This window comes from Delphinapterus leucas, chromosome 14 (assembly GCF_059928025.1).
Source record: "Delphinapterus leucas isolate spDelLeu-1000000601 "Yukka" chromosome 14, BTC_Dleu_Yukka2, whole genome shotgun sequence".
Taxonomy (NCBI): Eukaryota; Metazoa; Chordata; class Mammalia; order Artiodactyla; family Monodontidae; genus Delphinapterus; species Delphinapterus leucas.
This window is the reverse complement of record NC_143142.1, coordinates 51793830-51806839: the sequence shown is the minus strand read 5'-3', so window position 1 is coordinate 51806839 and position 13010 is coordinate 51793830. Positions and strand designations below refer to the sequence as shown.

Genomic DNA, 13010 nt, shown 5'->3' with positions numbered 1-13010 from the left:
AGTCCTGGGTTCACCTTGATCACCGTTTACCACCTGTGTGACCTCAAGCTAGTTTCTTAACCTCTCTGAAACTCCATTTCCTTGGTTAAAGATTATCTATTTGCACGCATCCTAGGGGAAGTGATGATAATCCAACAATATAATTTTGTAGCAGCTGTTCGTGTTCCTGTAGGTGTAGCAGTGCGGTGCCCCCTTTGCAACTCAATTCCCAACTTGACTGTACATTCTATACGGAAAAGGGAGAATTCCTGCAGGACTCTTCCCCCTGGAGTACCAGGAAGGCTTCAGGCCAGAGGCTGGTGGGGGTATGGGAACAGAGCTCACAGGCCGAAGGAACAGATGGGGGGGGAAAGTTCCTGGTCGTGAGGAATGGAATGATGCAAGAGGCGGTGGGGGCCAGATTTGGGGGACCAGGCAGAGGGGTTGTATTCAATTTGGTGGCCCAATTGCCCCTTGCCAGATGGACATCTTCCCTTGACCCCCTCCTTTCAGAGCAGCTTTGGGGTCAAATGAGGTGAAACATAGGAAGTCCAACCCACCCCATCATCATAACTTATCATGGTAGCACCGTGCCTACCCACCCTGGCTGCAGTCTGGATCTGCCACTCCTCCGAGCTTGGCTTTTCATTGGCAAGAGAGAGATAATAATCCGTCCGTGGAGCATTATAATAATTACATAAGCAAGAAAGCCATAGAAATATACCCAGGAGAATACAATGGCCAGAACTGGGTCCAGGTCAGCCGTGGGGCCTTTCTGGAGTAAGAGACTATTGCAGCTTTGGGGGAGACTAGGAGGAAGGGGTGTTCCAGAAAGGAGGGACAGCCTAGGGAAGGGCTGGATGTGGAGTCTCCGAAGACACAGAACGGGAACCTGAGAGTACAGCCCTTCTCCCACAGCCAGAGGCAAGCTCAGCCTCCTGGACCCTTCGCTCAAGGACTGGAAAGGAGGTGGTCTATGGGGGAGCCAGGACCCCCAAAATGAAGCTGGGAATTTCCTATGTCCCTCTTCCTTCTCCCTGTTAATTGGAGGTTCCCGTAAACCCACACCTTCCTCCGTGGGCAGAGCGTACATACCAAGTACCTTCATTTCCCTCAACTCCATAAGGGGTGCCGAGTGGGGACCTCCTGGCAAACAATGGCACCCGGACCCCCTCTTAGTGGACCGGCCCCCCCAGAATCCTATCTTACCCTCCAGGCCACCTGTGCTTCCTTTTCCTCTGTTCTGTGCCCTGCCTCCCGCCTCTGTCCTTCCTTGCGTCGCTCTGCCCTTCCCCTGGCCTCATCTTCACCTTGCTGAGTCACGGGCACCCACGCTCCCCCACCCATCGTCTTGACGCAACCAAAGCTCACTTCGAATCCTAGACCAGAAGGAAGCTTGTGACTGGCTAGTCCAGCCTCCATACACAAGGGGAACTGGCAACGGAAAGTCACCTGGTGCAGGACAAAAGCCCAAAAATAGCCCTGGAGGACCCAGGTTCCCAGGCACATCTTGCCACAAGGGGGCCCCGCCTCAGCTTCTCCATCTACAAAATGGGGGCATTTAGTACCTGCGCTGCCTGCCTCTCAAGGTTTGTTTGTGAGAGAAATGCAAATAGAGTAAGGGATAAGAGAGGTACAGGACAAGCAAAAGCACTGGCAAAGACATAAAATACAATTCCATGTGCGTGATTCCTACCATTTTTATTGTGTGAAATATCCTCAGGGCCTGAGAGCCCACCTTATGCCTCCTCTGGCATCCGGAGGATGGAAAACAGGCTGCGGAGCCCCAGATCCTGGAGTTCAGAGCCCCCTAGTGGCCTGAATGAGGCATTGAAACGGATCCTCCAGAGAGGCCGGCGGCTAAAAGGCTGGGGGCGTCAGGCCCTGTCTGGTGTCGTCCTGGCACCCAGACACCACGTGAGACAAGTAGCTGTGCCCACTCCACATACACCCCGAGGGGACAGCCTGGCCGCAGTCAGGAGCCCCAGCCCTGAGCTCTGCTCCAACAAGGAGCTGAGTGGTCCAGAGCCTCAGGCACCCCTGGGACCCACAGCCAGCGTCTGCAGGATACTGCAGGGATGGGGTGCAACTCACTGCCATGCCCCAACATGGGCAGGAGTTAGTCTTCGGCCAGAGACCAGCTAGTTTCAAGCAAAGCGATCTGTCTCTAGGGTGGGCCAGAGAGGGGACACCTCAGATTCTAGTATCACAGCAAGAGGTACTCAAAGCTGGGAGAGGGACCACTGGAGGTCCCTCTCAGGATTGGAGACCTCCAATCCTGAGAAACCCTCCTGAAATCAGGGGACCCTGGGGACCACACTGGGGAGGGGAGATGGGTGGGGCTTTAGTGAAGACCCGCTCGTTTGCAGCTGCGAGGGTATGCGGGTGTATGTGTCGGTGGTGTGGTCCGTGTGCTATGTCCCCGTGAACACCTGCGTATCTTCGGGTGCAGATGTGTCTGCTCTAACACTGCCCCCCTGTGCTCTGTTGCAGATGAACCGGCCGATCCAGGTGAAGCCAGCGGACAGCGAGAGCCGAGGAGGTAGTAGCTGCCTGCGCCAGCCCCCTTCACGTGAGGGCCCACTTGTCTCTGCCCCTCCCCCTCCCTCCTTTCCTTCCCTCCCCCCTCCCCTCCCCCTGATGCAGCGTTGCAGCAACTCCCTGCCGCCTCCCCCTGCCCCCTGGGGACCTCATGGCCCAGGGTTGGAACAGGGCTTTGGAGCCCTGGGTGGACAGATGTGGGGACAGAGTAAAGAAGATGGGGGAGAATTGGGGTCTGCCGTATGCTGGGGTTCCTTCCTTCCCATGAGTAAACAAGTAGGATGTCCTGGGCACTCCACTGCCCCCTTTAAGACACCCAAAAGGGTAGGCCCACCTCTGTGTCACCAAGGAAATCCCCACTGGGATGGGACTAGACTAGTTGAAACGGTGCCAGGCTGGGAGGGAGGAAATGTGTTTCAGTCCTGCCCTGGGAAGGCTCAGGCCAGAGTGGGTGAATCTGAGGGGGGCTGCCCACTGCGGGGTGGGGCTGCCGAAGTCAAGACCCTGGACCTACATACAGGTGGACAGGCAGATGTCTGGAAGGGGACAGAGCAGGAGGACAGAGCCTCACCCCCAGACTCAGGCCTCTGTGCCCCAAGGGGAGGCTGTGTTCCATCCACCAGCGGGGACCTCCCCCCCGCCCCCCCACTGCACACAGAGGCTCGACCAGGCCAGGCTCTGGCTCTTCTGCCGAGCGTCCACCCTCCAGGCTTCTGGCCCGGGTGTCCGTGCCCACACCATGCCCCTGGGCTCTCCCTGGCTAGGCCTGGACACTCGCTCTCATCTCAGCTCAACCGGGCGCTGAGGGACTTCTCTCTCCCTCCCCCTCTCCCCCGTCCCAGTTTTCCAGGAAATTAAGAGCAAAAAATAGGCAAAAGCTATTTGCAAATTCAGAGTCAAGGTTCTTGTCCTGAGGAAACTGTAGTGTGGCCACAGGTGGCCTGCCCACCCCTGGGACCTGTGGTCCCTCCAGCACAGGCCTCTGCCCTCTGGGCCCCAACAGGGCCTCCACCCTGGCACAAGGCCTCTATGGCTCTGGGGCCCTCCTGACCCAGGCCTCGAATCCCACCCAACAAACCCAGCTGCCCGAAGGGGCCCCATGCCCCAGGGCACAGGTGCGCCTCCCTGTGGCCCTCTGAGAGCTCCCCATCCCGAGGACCCCGATCATGGGGGTGGGTTGGTTGAAGAGTAAAAATGGTTCAGGTGTGAAGGGCTCATGCTGCAGACCACACCTGGGTCACGCTGCTTGCTCCTGCCCCTCTCCTGGCAGTCCAGTTACTTGGTTTTCTCTGCACACAGAGGCTCCTCAAACACCCAGGGCCAGGCCCCCTGCCCTGGCGGAGAGAGGCGTGCAGTCTGGCCTCACGCAGGTGCCCTCGGTGACACGGGGCAGAGGCAGGGCCTCTCCCAGAGACTGTCTCCGGGAGAAAGGACCAGCAGGACCTGGCCCCCAGGTCACCTGTCAGGCAGTGACTCACCTGCAACGCCCTGTCCGTGTGGCAGGGCCAGGAGGCAGCAGAGACCCCTGGCTTTGGTAGGGAGGGAGCTAGGACGGTAAGTGGCACCTGCGGTCCCAGAGGAGGAGTTCCTGAGGTGGGGGCAGCCAGAGACCTCGGAGGACGAGGACGTGGCACTTGAGCTGCCTTGAAGGAGGGGATATTCCACACCTGGAGAAGTCGGGGTGGCATGAAGAAGGCCTAGTTTAATCCAGGATGGGAGCGGGGTGTCGGGAAGCCTGCTGCCAGCGAGGCCGCGCTGCGCTCTAATGCAAACCGTTTCTCCCCTCACTGGCCCTGGAGGCAGTAACTCTCCGACTTCAAGTTGCTAACCTCATCTCCTTTCTCCCATATATCTCCTGTGCTGACACTTGCCCCAAACCAGATTAATCAGGTCTTTTATTCTTCCTGCAGTAAAAAGGGGGGAAAAGAGAGCCAAACCTAAACATCTATCCATTCATTGCATATTCAGTATTAAACAAGGAGACGATCCTGAGTAAGCATCATCACCAAGCTATTTGAAAAGAAAAAGAAAGTTTAAAATAATTTAATATCCATTAAATACTTCTTCAGTGGGGGGAGGGGATGGGGGAGAGGTGAACATTAAAAAGATGAAAGAAATGGGAACAGGAGAAAGGTATGGAAGGCAGGGGTGGGAGTGGAAGGGGCGGGGGAGGAACACGATGGGAAAGGAAGAGCCCAGAAAGGTGAAGGGAAAGGGGCAGAAGGAGGAGGGAGGCCTGGGAGAAAGTGGGTAGAGGGGAAGGTGGCAAGGAGCTGGGAAGACTTGGGGGCACAGCTGGGAGGAGAAAGGAGGGGCAGGAAGAGGAAATGGCCCTAGAGGGAGAGGTGGGTCTGCACCACCCGGGCTCTCCTCATCCCGGATTAGCTAGATGCTTGGCTGGAGCTCCCCAGGAAGAGTACAGGACGGCAGCTCTTGTTCTGGTTCTGGGTTCTATTCCCATCTTTGTCCAGAACGAGCTCTGGCCCGGACACTGCTTCTCTGGGCCTCCACCCCCTCACCCAGGGATGGGAGATCTCACTATCCAGGAAAGCTGCTGTTTACAGAGCACCCACTGAGGGCTGGGATTTGATTTGAGTTGATTTGATTTGATTTGGCCACAGCACGCAGCCTGTGGGACCTTAGTTCCCCAACCAGGGATTGAACCCAGGCCCTCAGCAGTGAGAGCGCAGAGTCTTAACCACCAGACCTCCGTGGGCCAGGACTTTAAACAAATACGTTTAATCCATACAAAAACGTTGGGAGGTGGAAGTTATTGGCCCCACTTAAAGGTACAAACCAAGGCACAGAGAAGCTAAGTAACTTGTTTCAGGTCACACAGCTAGGTGGTGGCAGAGCCAGAATTCAAAGCCCTGCCTGCCAGTAACCAGCACCCAGGTGCTCTGCATTCCTCTGACTCCTAGGATAGTCTTTCGGACTCAGGGGACAGTGGGAAGGTGCTGCAGGCGTTTGTCATACCTCTAGGGCTATTCTCAAGGTAAATGAGGGGAGAGGAACAGGGTCCCAGGTGAGGGAGGCAGGGCCAGTCTGGACGAGAAGCTCCCGGACGTACCCATAAGACATGAGAGACCAGGTCTGCAGGGGTCAGAGAAGAGAGAACCCACTGTGGCCTGGAGCAAGCAGGGAGGGCTTCCTGGAGGAGGTGAAAACTGGACCAAGAGGTGTAGACTTGGCAGGAGACAGTGAGGGCCCAAAATGAAAATGGGACCCTGAACACAAGGCCAAGGGGTCGCACTTGTCTCCATCAGAAGGAGAAGCCACTGACGCCATGGAGGACCAGGCAAAGAGAGGGCATCACAGCTGTAACATCCCTGGGCAGGAAGAGAGGAGACAGCCCCTGATACCACCACCAAGAGCTAGGGCTCCAGCTAGGTGGGGAAAGAAAACCAAAGGAGAAAGAGCTTCCCCAGGACCCATCCCGCTGCAAGGAGAATCCTGTTAACCCCACAGAACTTGCTGGAGCAAGTCATATATCAACTCAGATTCACCCCTAAATAAGCAAGCCAGTTCATTCACCAGGGGAGTGAGGCAGGCTGGGGACAGGGGGGAACCAGGTAGAGGGCACCCTCCCACCTGCCCTGGCCATCTCAGAGGCAAGGACGCTTTCTTGGGCGTGAATTGTTGTGTCCTTTGCCTCCTAGCCGGCAGACACACCCGCCCCAAGAGCTGGTTCACGGTCCCCGTCTGAACTGGGTCTCCACAGCTGCAGGGGCCCTTCAGCCTCTCCGTTTCACTCTCAGCCTCTGGGTGGGTGCCCGCAGTGGGCTGTCCTGGAGCCCTGACCCCCTCCCCATCCTCCCTGGTCTCAGTCCAAATGAGTGCTACGGCTGAAGACAGGATAAGCTCCACCTCCCCCCCACCCCCCCGCCCCCAGGCAAGGCTCCTGCAGCCAGAATGCGGGGGGTGGGGGGTGGGGGATCCTTTCAGGAAGTCAGGCTCTGAGCAGCCTGGCCTCAGGCAGCAAACCTGCTTGGGGGCTCCCTGGGCTGAACCGGAGGAGGCCGGGGCTGGGGTCCACCAGCCCCCCTCGAGGGGCTCAAGGGGGTCAGCAAACAAGTAGGAGCCCTTGAGGAGGGAAGGAGTGGCTGAGACCTGGGCCAGTACAGCAGATGTAGGCCTGGTCCCACCCCACCTCCGCCAGTCCTAGCCACATAGCAGCAGATGTGAGCTGTGCCCTAGGAAGCCACACCCCTCTGACCCCATCACCAGAAACCACCCCCACCTCTTCCCAGTAGCCAGCTGCAGGTCAGAAGTTTCAGCTAATGCAGGCCTCATCCAGGGCCCAGATGAGGGAGGCGCTCACACACCTTTCCCACCAACACGCTGTCCGCTCAGCGCTGACAAAGGCACCCACAGACACACACCCAATTCCACACTCGCGCCTGGTGAAGTGAAACCGAACGTCCGCACCAGGGATCCAGTGACTGGGGGCGGGGCACAGACTGGGGCCACCCGTTTGTATCTCATCTACATGAAATGACAGAAGAAAGCAGCAAGATGTCAGGCTGAGGCGTTGGAGAAGTTAGAAACCAAGACGGCTTGGGAGGGAGTCCTGGGAAAGAGGGGACTCAGGGTTCAAGGGGCCGCCCCCTCAGAGGGAGCAGGGAGGCACCGGGGAGCCCTTCCGAGGGAACAGGAGCAAGGGTGAAAGCAGCCCTCCCGGGTGGCCGCCACGCTCTCACCCCTCCAGAGACCCAGACTGGAAACCACATGAGCACAGACACACTCCAGCCTCCAGCAACGTGTGAGACATGTGAGCCCGAGCTCGGGAAGCGGTCATGCCCACCGTGGGGACCGACGAGGGGCTCCCACGGTCCCTCTCTGGCCCATCAGGTGTGTTTTCCTGAGGGGGCCTTGGTCAGGCCCAGGCTAGGGAGGCAAAGGGGCAGCTGAGACTGTACCTGATAGGGGAGCCTGGACGGAGGCCCGATGATCGTCGTGGAAGGAAGGGTGTAGGGTGGACACAGCAGGAGGGCTGAGCTCCGGGCGGCAGGGCCTGGAGGAGGCTCCGGCGATGTCAAGGGGAGTGGCCCTGAGCTGCAGCCATGGACTGTCCCCCCGCCCGCCCCTGCCCGCCCCGACACACGTGCACACACACACGGAAGCTTCTAGAGGGTGACGGGACCTCTTTTATGTACCCCTCCAAGTCCTGCAGAACCACCTGGGGCTGAAGTCCCCCACCCCCGAGCTTCCACTGCCTCCCCCTTCTCCCTTTGCAGACCTGGGAGCCCATGTCTGCGTCTCTCCACCAGTTCAGTCTCCCCCTCCTGTCTCGGTCTCTCTCTGGCCGGAAGGGCAGGGCGGAGAAGGCATGGAGGGTTGGGCGCAGGTGCGACAGTCCGTGAGTCATTCGTTTCCACCGAGGCAGGTGAGGGCCGGTCACTTAGCCAAGCGGCTCCTGCAGCCTCTCGCGGCTCCCTGTCCGTTTAACAGCATCTTCAGGGCGTCCGTCCCCCTCATCACAGCCGGTGCTCTCGTGGCAGCGGAGTCCCGCTGGGCCAGCAAATGAGGTTGGACACGATGCATGTAGACGTGGCTCTGAGGCCCTCCCCGAGGCCACATTCCCCACTATAAAACCGGGGCTGACTCCGTCTTCCCAGCCCCTCCACCATCTGTAGCCCCGTCAGTTCCTGTGGCTTTTAAAATCCTATTAAGTTCCTCATTTCTCCTCTAAGCATTATTTTATTTCTAAACAGACCCAGACCGTGTGCTGTCAGGAGGCCTTCAAGGGTCTGTTGGGGACCGGCTGAGGGGTGTGGGCCTCACCTTGCGGTCCAGGGGCCCACGAGACCCATGGCCACACTGGGGACCCGCCGATGCCGGGCTTCTCACGTCCAGACTTTTCTAGCTATTCAGTCCCATGCTCTAGGTAGGCAATTTCGTGAGCAGCAGATGAAATGGCCCTGCTTTAGGAAAATTCAATATACAGAAGTTTCCATTTTCCAATCTTGAGAGGCAATAAATGACTCACTTGACAAAAGCTTCTGGGTGAACAGAAACCCCTCAGGGTTCTGCTAGGAAGCCCCTGTCCCAGGCAGGAGGGGGTACAAGAAACATGAGGCTAAAGGGCGGGGGGGGGGCACAGCACACTGAAGGTTCATCTGAAATGATACCATGACAGCAAGAAACAAGGTTTTAAAACACGGTGTTACCCTAGATGACCCCTGACCCGAGGTGCAGTTCAGGGGGAGGGGAGGGGGAAGGTGTAAGGAAAGGCTTGGAGGACAGGTGTGAACCCCTGCAGAAGGTCCTGGGGGTGGGGTGGACAGAGGCTCTGGCCCCAAGAACAGCCCCATTTCTGCCACAGCCAAGCCACCGTCTGGAAGTCAAGTCCCACAGCAAGAGCGCCCCCCCCCCACCTCTGCCCCAGTCTCTCCCCTTTGGGACCTCAGGAACGTCCTCCCCGGGTCCAGCACATCCTGACCTCTACTTTGGGGCTCCTGGTTTGTACCCTGCTGGAGAGACCTCAGAATGAGTGGAGCCAACCCCACCCCAACTAGAGGGTGCGACCTTGGGCTGAGAAGGGGTCCAGTGACTGAGGCCCCAAGCAGCCACCTAAAGGAGAGGGGGCTGCAGCTCAGAGCAGAAAATGCCCCACACTCCCCACCCCCCGATCTTTCTGTGTCCCCACAGAAGCTCCTGGAAGCAGGCAGTGTGTGGACCCCTGGAAGTGTGTGTGATAGGGATGTGTTTCCTTTCTACACACACCCCTCCCAGACCCTGCAGACCCCTGTATCCTTAGATCCTCTGTCCTCCCGTTCAACATCGTGCTCCCTTCCTGCAGCTGTGTCTGCGCCCACGGGCCTGGAGCGAGACATCAAGGTGAACCTTTGGCTGGGGGAGAGCTAAGTGCCCTATTGGCCAGGACACAGCATCCTGTGGCCTGGAGGGGCCCAAGGAGCCACTGTGTCCACCTTCCCCCGTGAGTCGGCCTCTCACCCAGCTCCCCCCCGCTTCAAAAACCATCAAGAAGAAGAGCAACCCCAGGGCCTCTCTCAGCCCATCAGAGCTCAAAAACCCTGTTTTGTCAGCCTGCCCTGCCCTATTCCCGCTGGAATTTCTCAAGCTGTGGACTGTAATGTTTTCCCTTGAACACCAGCCCCAAAGCCAGTGTCCCGGCAGATCTTCCCTGTACTTGCATCCCTGATGTATTTTGGACTGATGTTTAAGAAAAAGCAGTACAGTGTTCAGCTTGGGAAATACATGTCAGACCTAAGACAGCACTTCCCCACTTCCCAGACAGTGGTGGCGCTCAGCCTCGCGCAGGGGCCATCTGCTTTTTGGAAGGACTGAGGATTGGACACTTCATCACCAGGCCAAGCGGCCCACCCAGGGCTTGGCTTCTTTGATGGGCAGGAAGTTCTACCACATATCTGACCATAATCTCTCCTACTGTTTAAGCACTTCTAAGTTAGGCTCCCTAGATCATGGTGCAAGGTTCCCCTGCCCTGGGGTTTTATTCTCCATAACCCCTGTTCCTTCTGTCTTAAAAGGATCTTTGTCTCCTTTCTTTCCCAAGCTCCTTTTAAAAAGAAACTTTGAAACTCCAGAAGGGTCCTCTGGTTGACACAACTGAACCCAAATAGCAGCTGCATGAAGACAGGCCTTTGTGTTGGGGAAGGAGGTGGCTGGTGGGAACGGTCCCTGGAGAGGGCCCCGTGGGGCAGGCACACATTACAGATACCTCGGTAACTCCTGCCATAAGTGTGAAATTATAATTAACTGCAAACCTGCCAAGCTTAAATGGACTTTAGGTTTTCAGCTGGGGGAAAGGGTGTTGATTGATCTGCATTTTGTTTTTAAGGTTCTTTTAATCCATTCGGCAAGTTAAGTTGAGACTCATGGCTCCTCACCAAAATCCCTCTGGCCCCGGCTAATTTAGCAAAGGACTGTTTCAGGGGAAATGGGATATTAATTATTGCAAATGGGCTCCTGGATGATATATAAAAGCTGCCTCATGTGTGCCCAGGGTGAAGGGGCTGATGACAGGAATAGGAATGACAGAGAGAGGGACCCACGGGGCCCTGTCTCCCACTCCGTGCCGCTCCCACGGAGTCCTGTTGCGGGCATTGTGTGGGCAATGCAGGGGAAGATGCTCGCTTCCTCAGGAGACAGGCAGGACCAGCAAGAGGATGTCACAGGCAGTCCTTCCTGGACCAGGCGTTCCTCAGCGAGGCAGCCCTGACGTGGGCAAGATGTATCCAGTGCCCTCCTGGCCCCCGACACACACCCCTTGGAACAGCCTGAGAGCAATATGGGAGCAGTGAGGCTGTGCAGTGGGAGGATGGGATGGGAGGCAGAGAGAGACAGCACGGACCAGAGAGATCAGAAAGGGAAGCACCTGGGACTCCCCTGGTGGCTCAGGGGTTAAGAATCCGCCTGCCAATGCAGGGGACACGGGTTCGAGCCCTGGTCCGGGAAGATCCCACATGCCGCGGAGCAACTAAGCCCGTGTGCCCCAACTACTGAGCCCGCGTGCCCCAACTACCGAAGCCCACGCGCTTAGAGCCCGTGCTCTGCAACAAGACAAACCACCACACAGTAAGAAGTCCGCGCACTTCAACGAAGAGTAGCCCCCGCTAGCCGCAACTAGAGGAAGCCCTCACCCAGCAACGAAAACCCACTGCAGCCAAAAATAAATAAATAAATTTATTTAAAAAAAAAAAAAAGGGTAACACCTGATTGACCTTCAGAGGGGAGAGGATTTGAGGGAGGAAAGGCAGAGTTTCCCAGGTGGGAAAATAACCCGAGTCAAGGAAAGCTTGGAGGGTCCCAAGAGGCCAGAATCAGGTGTCTACTGTCGGGGGAGGGCAAGATATGGGAACAGTGATTTCCAGAAGGTGCTGTAAATTGATGCCTTTAGGCAAAGGGAAGCCATCTAAGGCTTTGGGGCAGATATAAGTCGTGCTTTGGAAACCGTAGCTTAGGGAGACTCAGCCAGATGGGGGAAGGGAGCCGGAGCAGGGGAGAGAGAAGGGCCAATGCTGGCATCACACCCACATGTCCTGCCCTTCCCACAGTGATGTCTCACCACCTCATGGCACAAAGGGGATGGCGACAGCCCCTTGGAGCTGCCATAGGTGGTAACAGTTGGTGAGCTGTGGAATCTCCCCTGATGACAGCTGCTGCAGTTATTTTATTCTTGGAGTCCAGTCCATGGGAAATGAGAGGTGACGGGGGTGAGGACCTCTGACAAGGTGTGATCAACAAAGTGCAAAGAGAAATCATACTGCCCAGGGCCAGAGCTCTACTGTGCGTATGAATTTACCAGAATGGGGTGGGACAAGGAAGGCTTCCTGGAGGAGGTGATTATTGGAATGACAGGTTTACCAAGAGGTAGGATCTGGGCTGTGTCACAGGCAAAGACATGAAAACAGGGACAAGCAAGGCAAGTATGTGGCATCTTAGACTTTTTAAAAAATAATGTAGAAGAGTTGGTTTGGCTAAAGAAGAGAGAGTCCACTCCCTGTAGTCAGAAGACCAGATGTGATGCATTGTGGGTCTCACTGCCGCTTGCATTCCAGGGTGTGGACACCTATACCCGTGCACGGACAGTGTCTGAATCTGGGGGGGCCTGTATCTTCTCACCCTCCAGTCCAAGTTCACCAGGCCCAGTCTTCCTGATCAGATGTGCCTGTCTGCTCTCCTTCCCCACCCAGCCCAGGACGATGCACAGGGGAACCAGGCAGGCAATGCCTGCAGCTGCTGTTGCTAAAGCCAAGCCAGGCCTCTGGAAGGAAGATGGATAGAGCCAGCAGGGCCTCGGTTCTCCCATTAGGTCCTCCAGAGCCTCCAGGAAGAGCACCTCAAGCCCTGCACCAGCCCCGCAAGGTGGATCGAGCTGCACCCCCATTCTCCTCAGAGAGGATAGGTGACTTGCCCAAGATCACACAGCCAGTAATCAGCCTTCACGCCTCAACACTTCTGGGCAGGACCCATGCCTTGCTGCCTTCTCTCAGGTCTGGCCGGGGTGCTGAGACCCAGAGGAAGTTCTCCCAGCGTCAATGCCACCCATCAGAGGCACAAAGGTTGAGGCTGGACCACAGCCTTAAGGAGGAGCTCTCCAGCTCCTCACTCCCCTCCCCCATGTCCTTTGGGAATGGGGGTGGGTGTAGGGGGAATCGGGGAGGGTCTGAAGCTGAACTACCCAAGGTGCAAACCCAGTCAGCAGCAGGATGAGCCTGTCTGTGGCCCTTCTCAGTGTGGAGGCCCTTCTCAGGGAGGAGCAGGTGGAGAAACTCCACGTCTGCCCGGCAGAGGAGAGCCAGCCTGGGCACTCAGGGCGTTGTCTGTCTGGGCCTGATGAGGAGGAAGGCTTTGCAGAGGCTGGAGGTCGGCAGGGACCAGCCAGCACAGATTTTCTTTTTGATCATGTCAGAGACAAACCCATGATCCTGACATCACAGATGCCACATCCCAACAGAGTAACAGGCCCTGGTGACTTAGGATGTTTAAGGCTTGGACGTGAACGG

General features: G+C 57.1%; 1 protein-coding gene across 1 annotated transcript in view; it reads left to right on the top strand.

Annotated features, from left to right (window-relative positions):
- The first annotated feature begins 2286 nt into the window (after positions 1 to 2286).
- The window catches only part of CELF4 (CUGBP Elav-like family member 4), a 76353-nt gene continuing 65629 nt past the window's right edge, over positions 2287 to 13010 (top strand). The window contains exon 1 of the mRNA XM_022587033.3: positions 2287 to 2551. Coding sequence (XP_022442741.2) covers positions 2359 to 2551 — 193 coding nt within the window. The 5' untranslated portion in view covers positions 2287 to 2358. The remainder of the gene's footprint in view (positions 2552 to 13010) is intronic.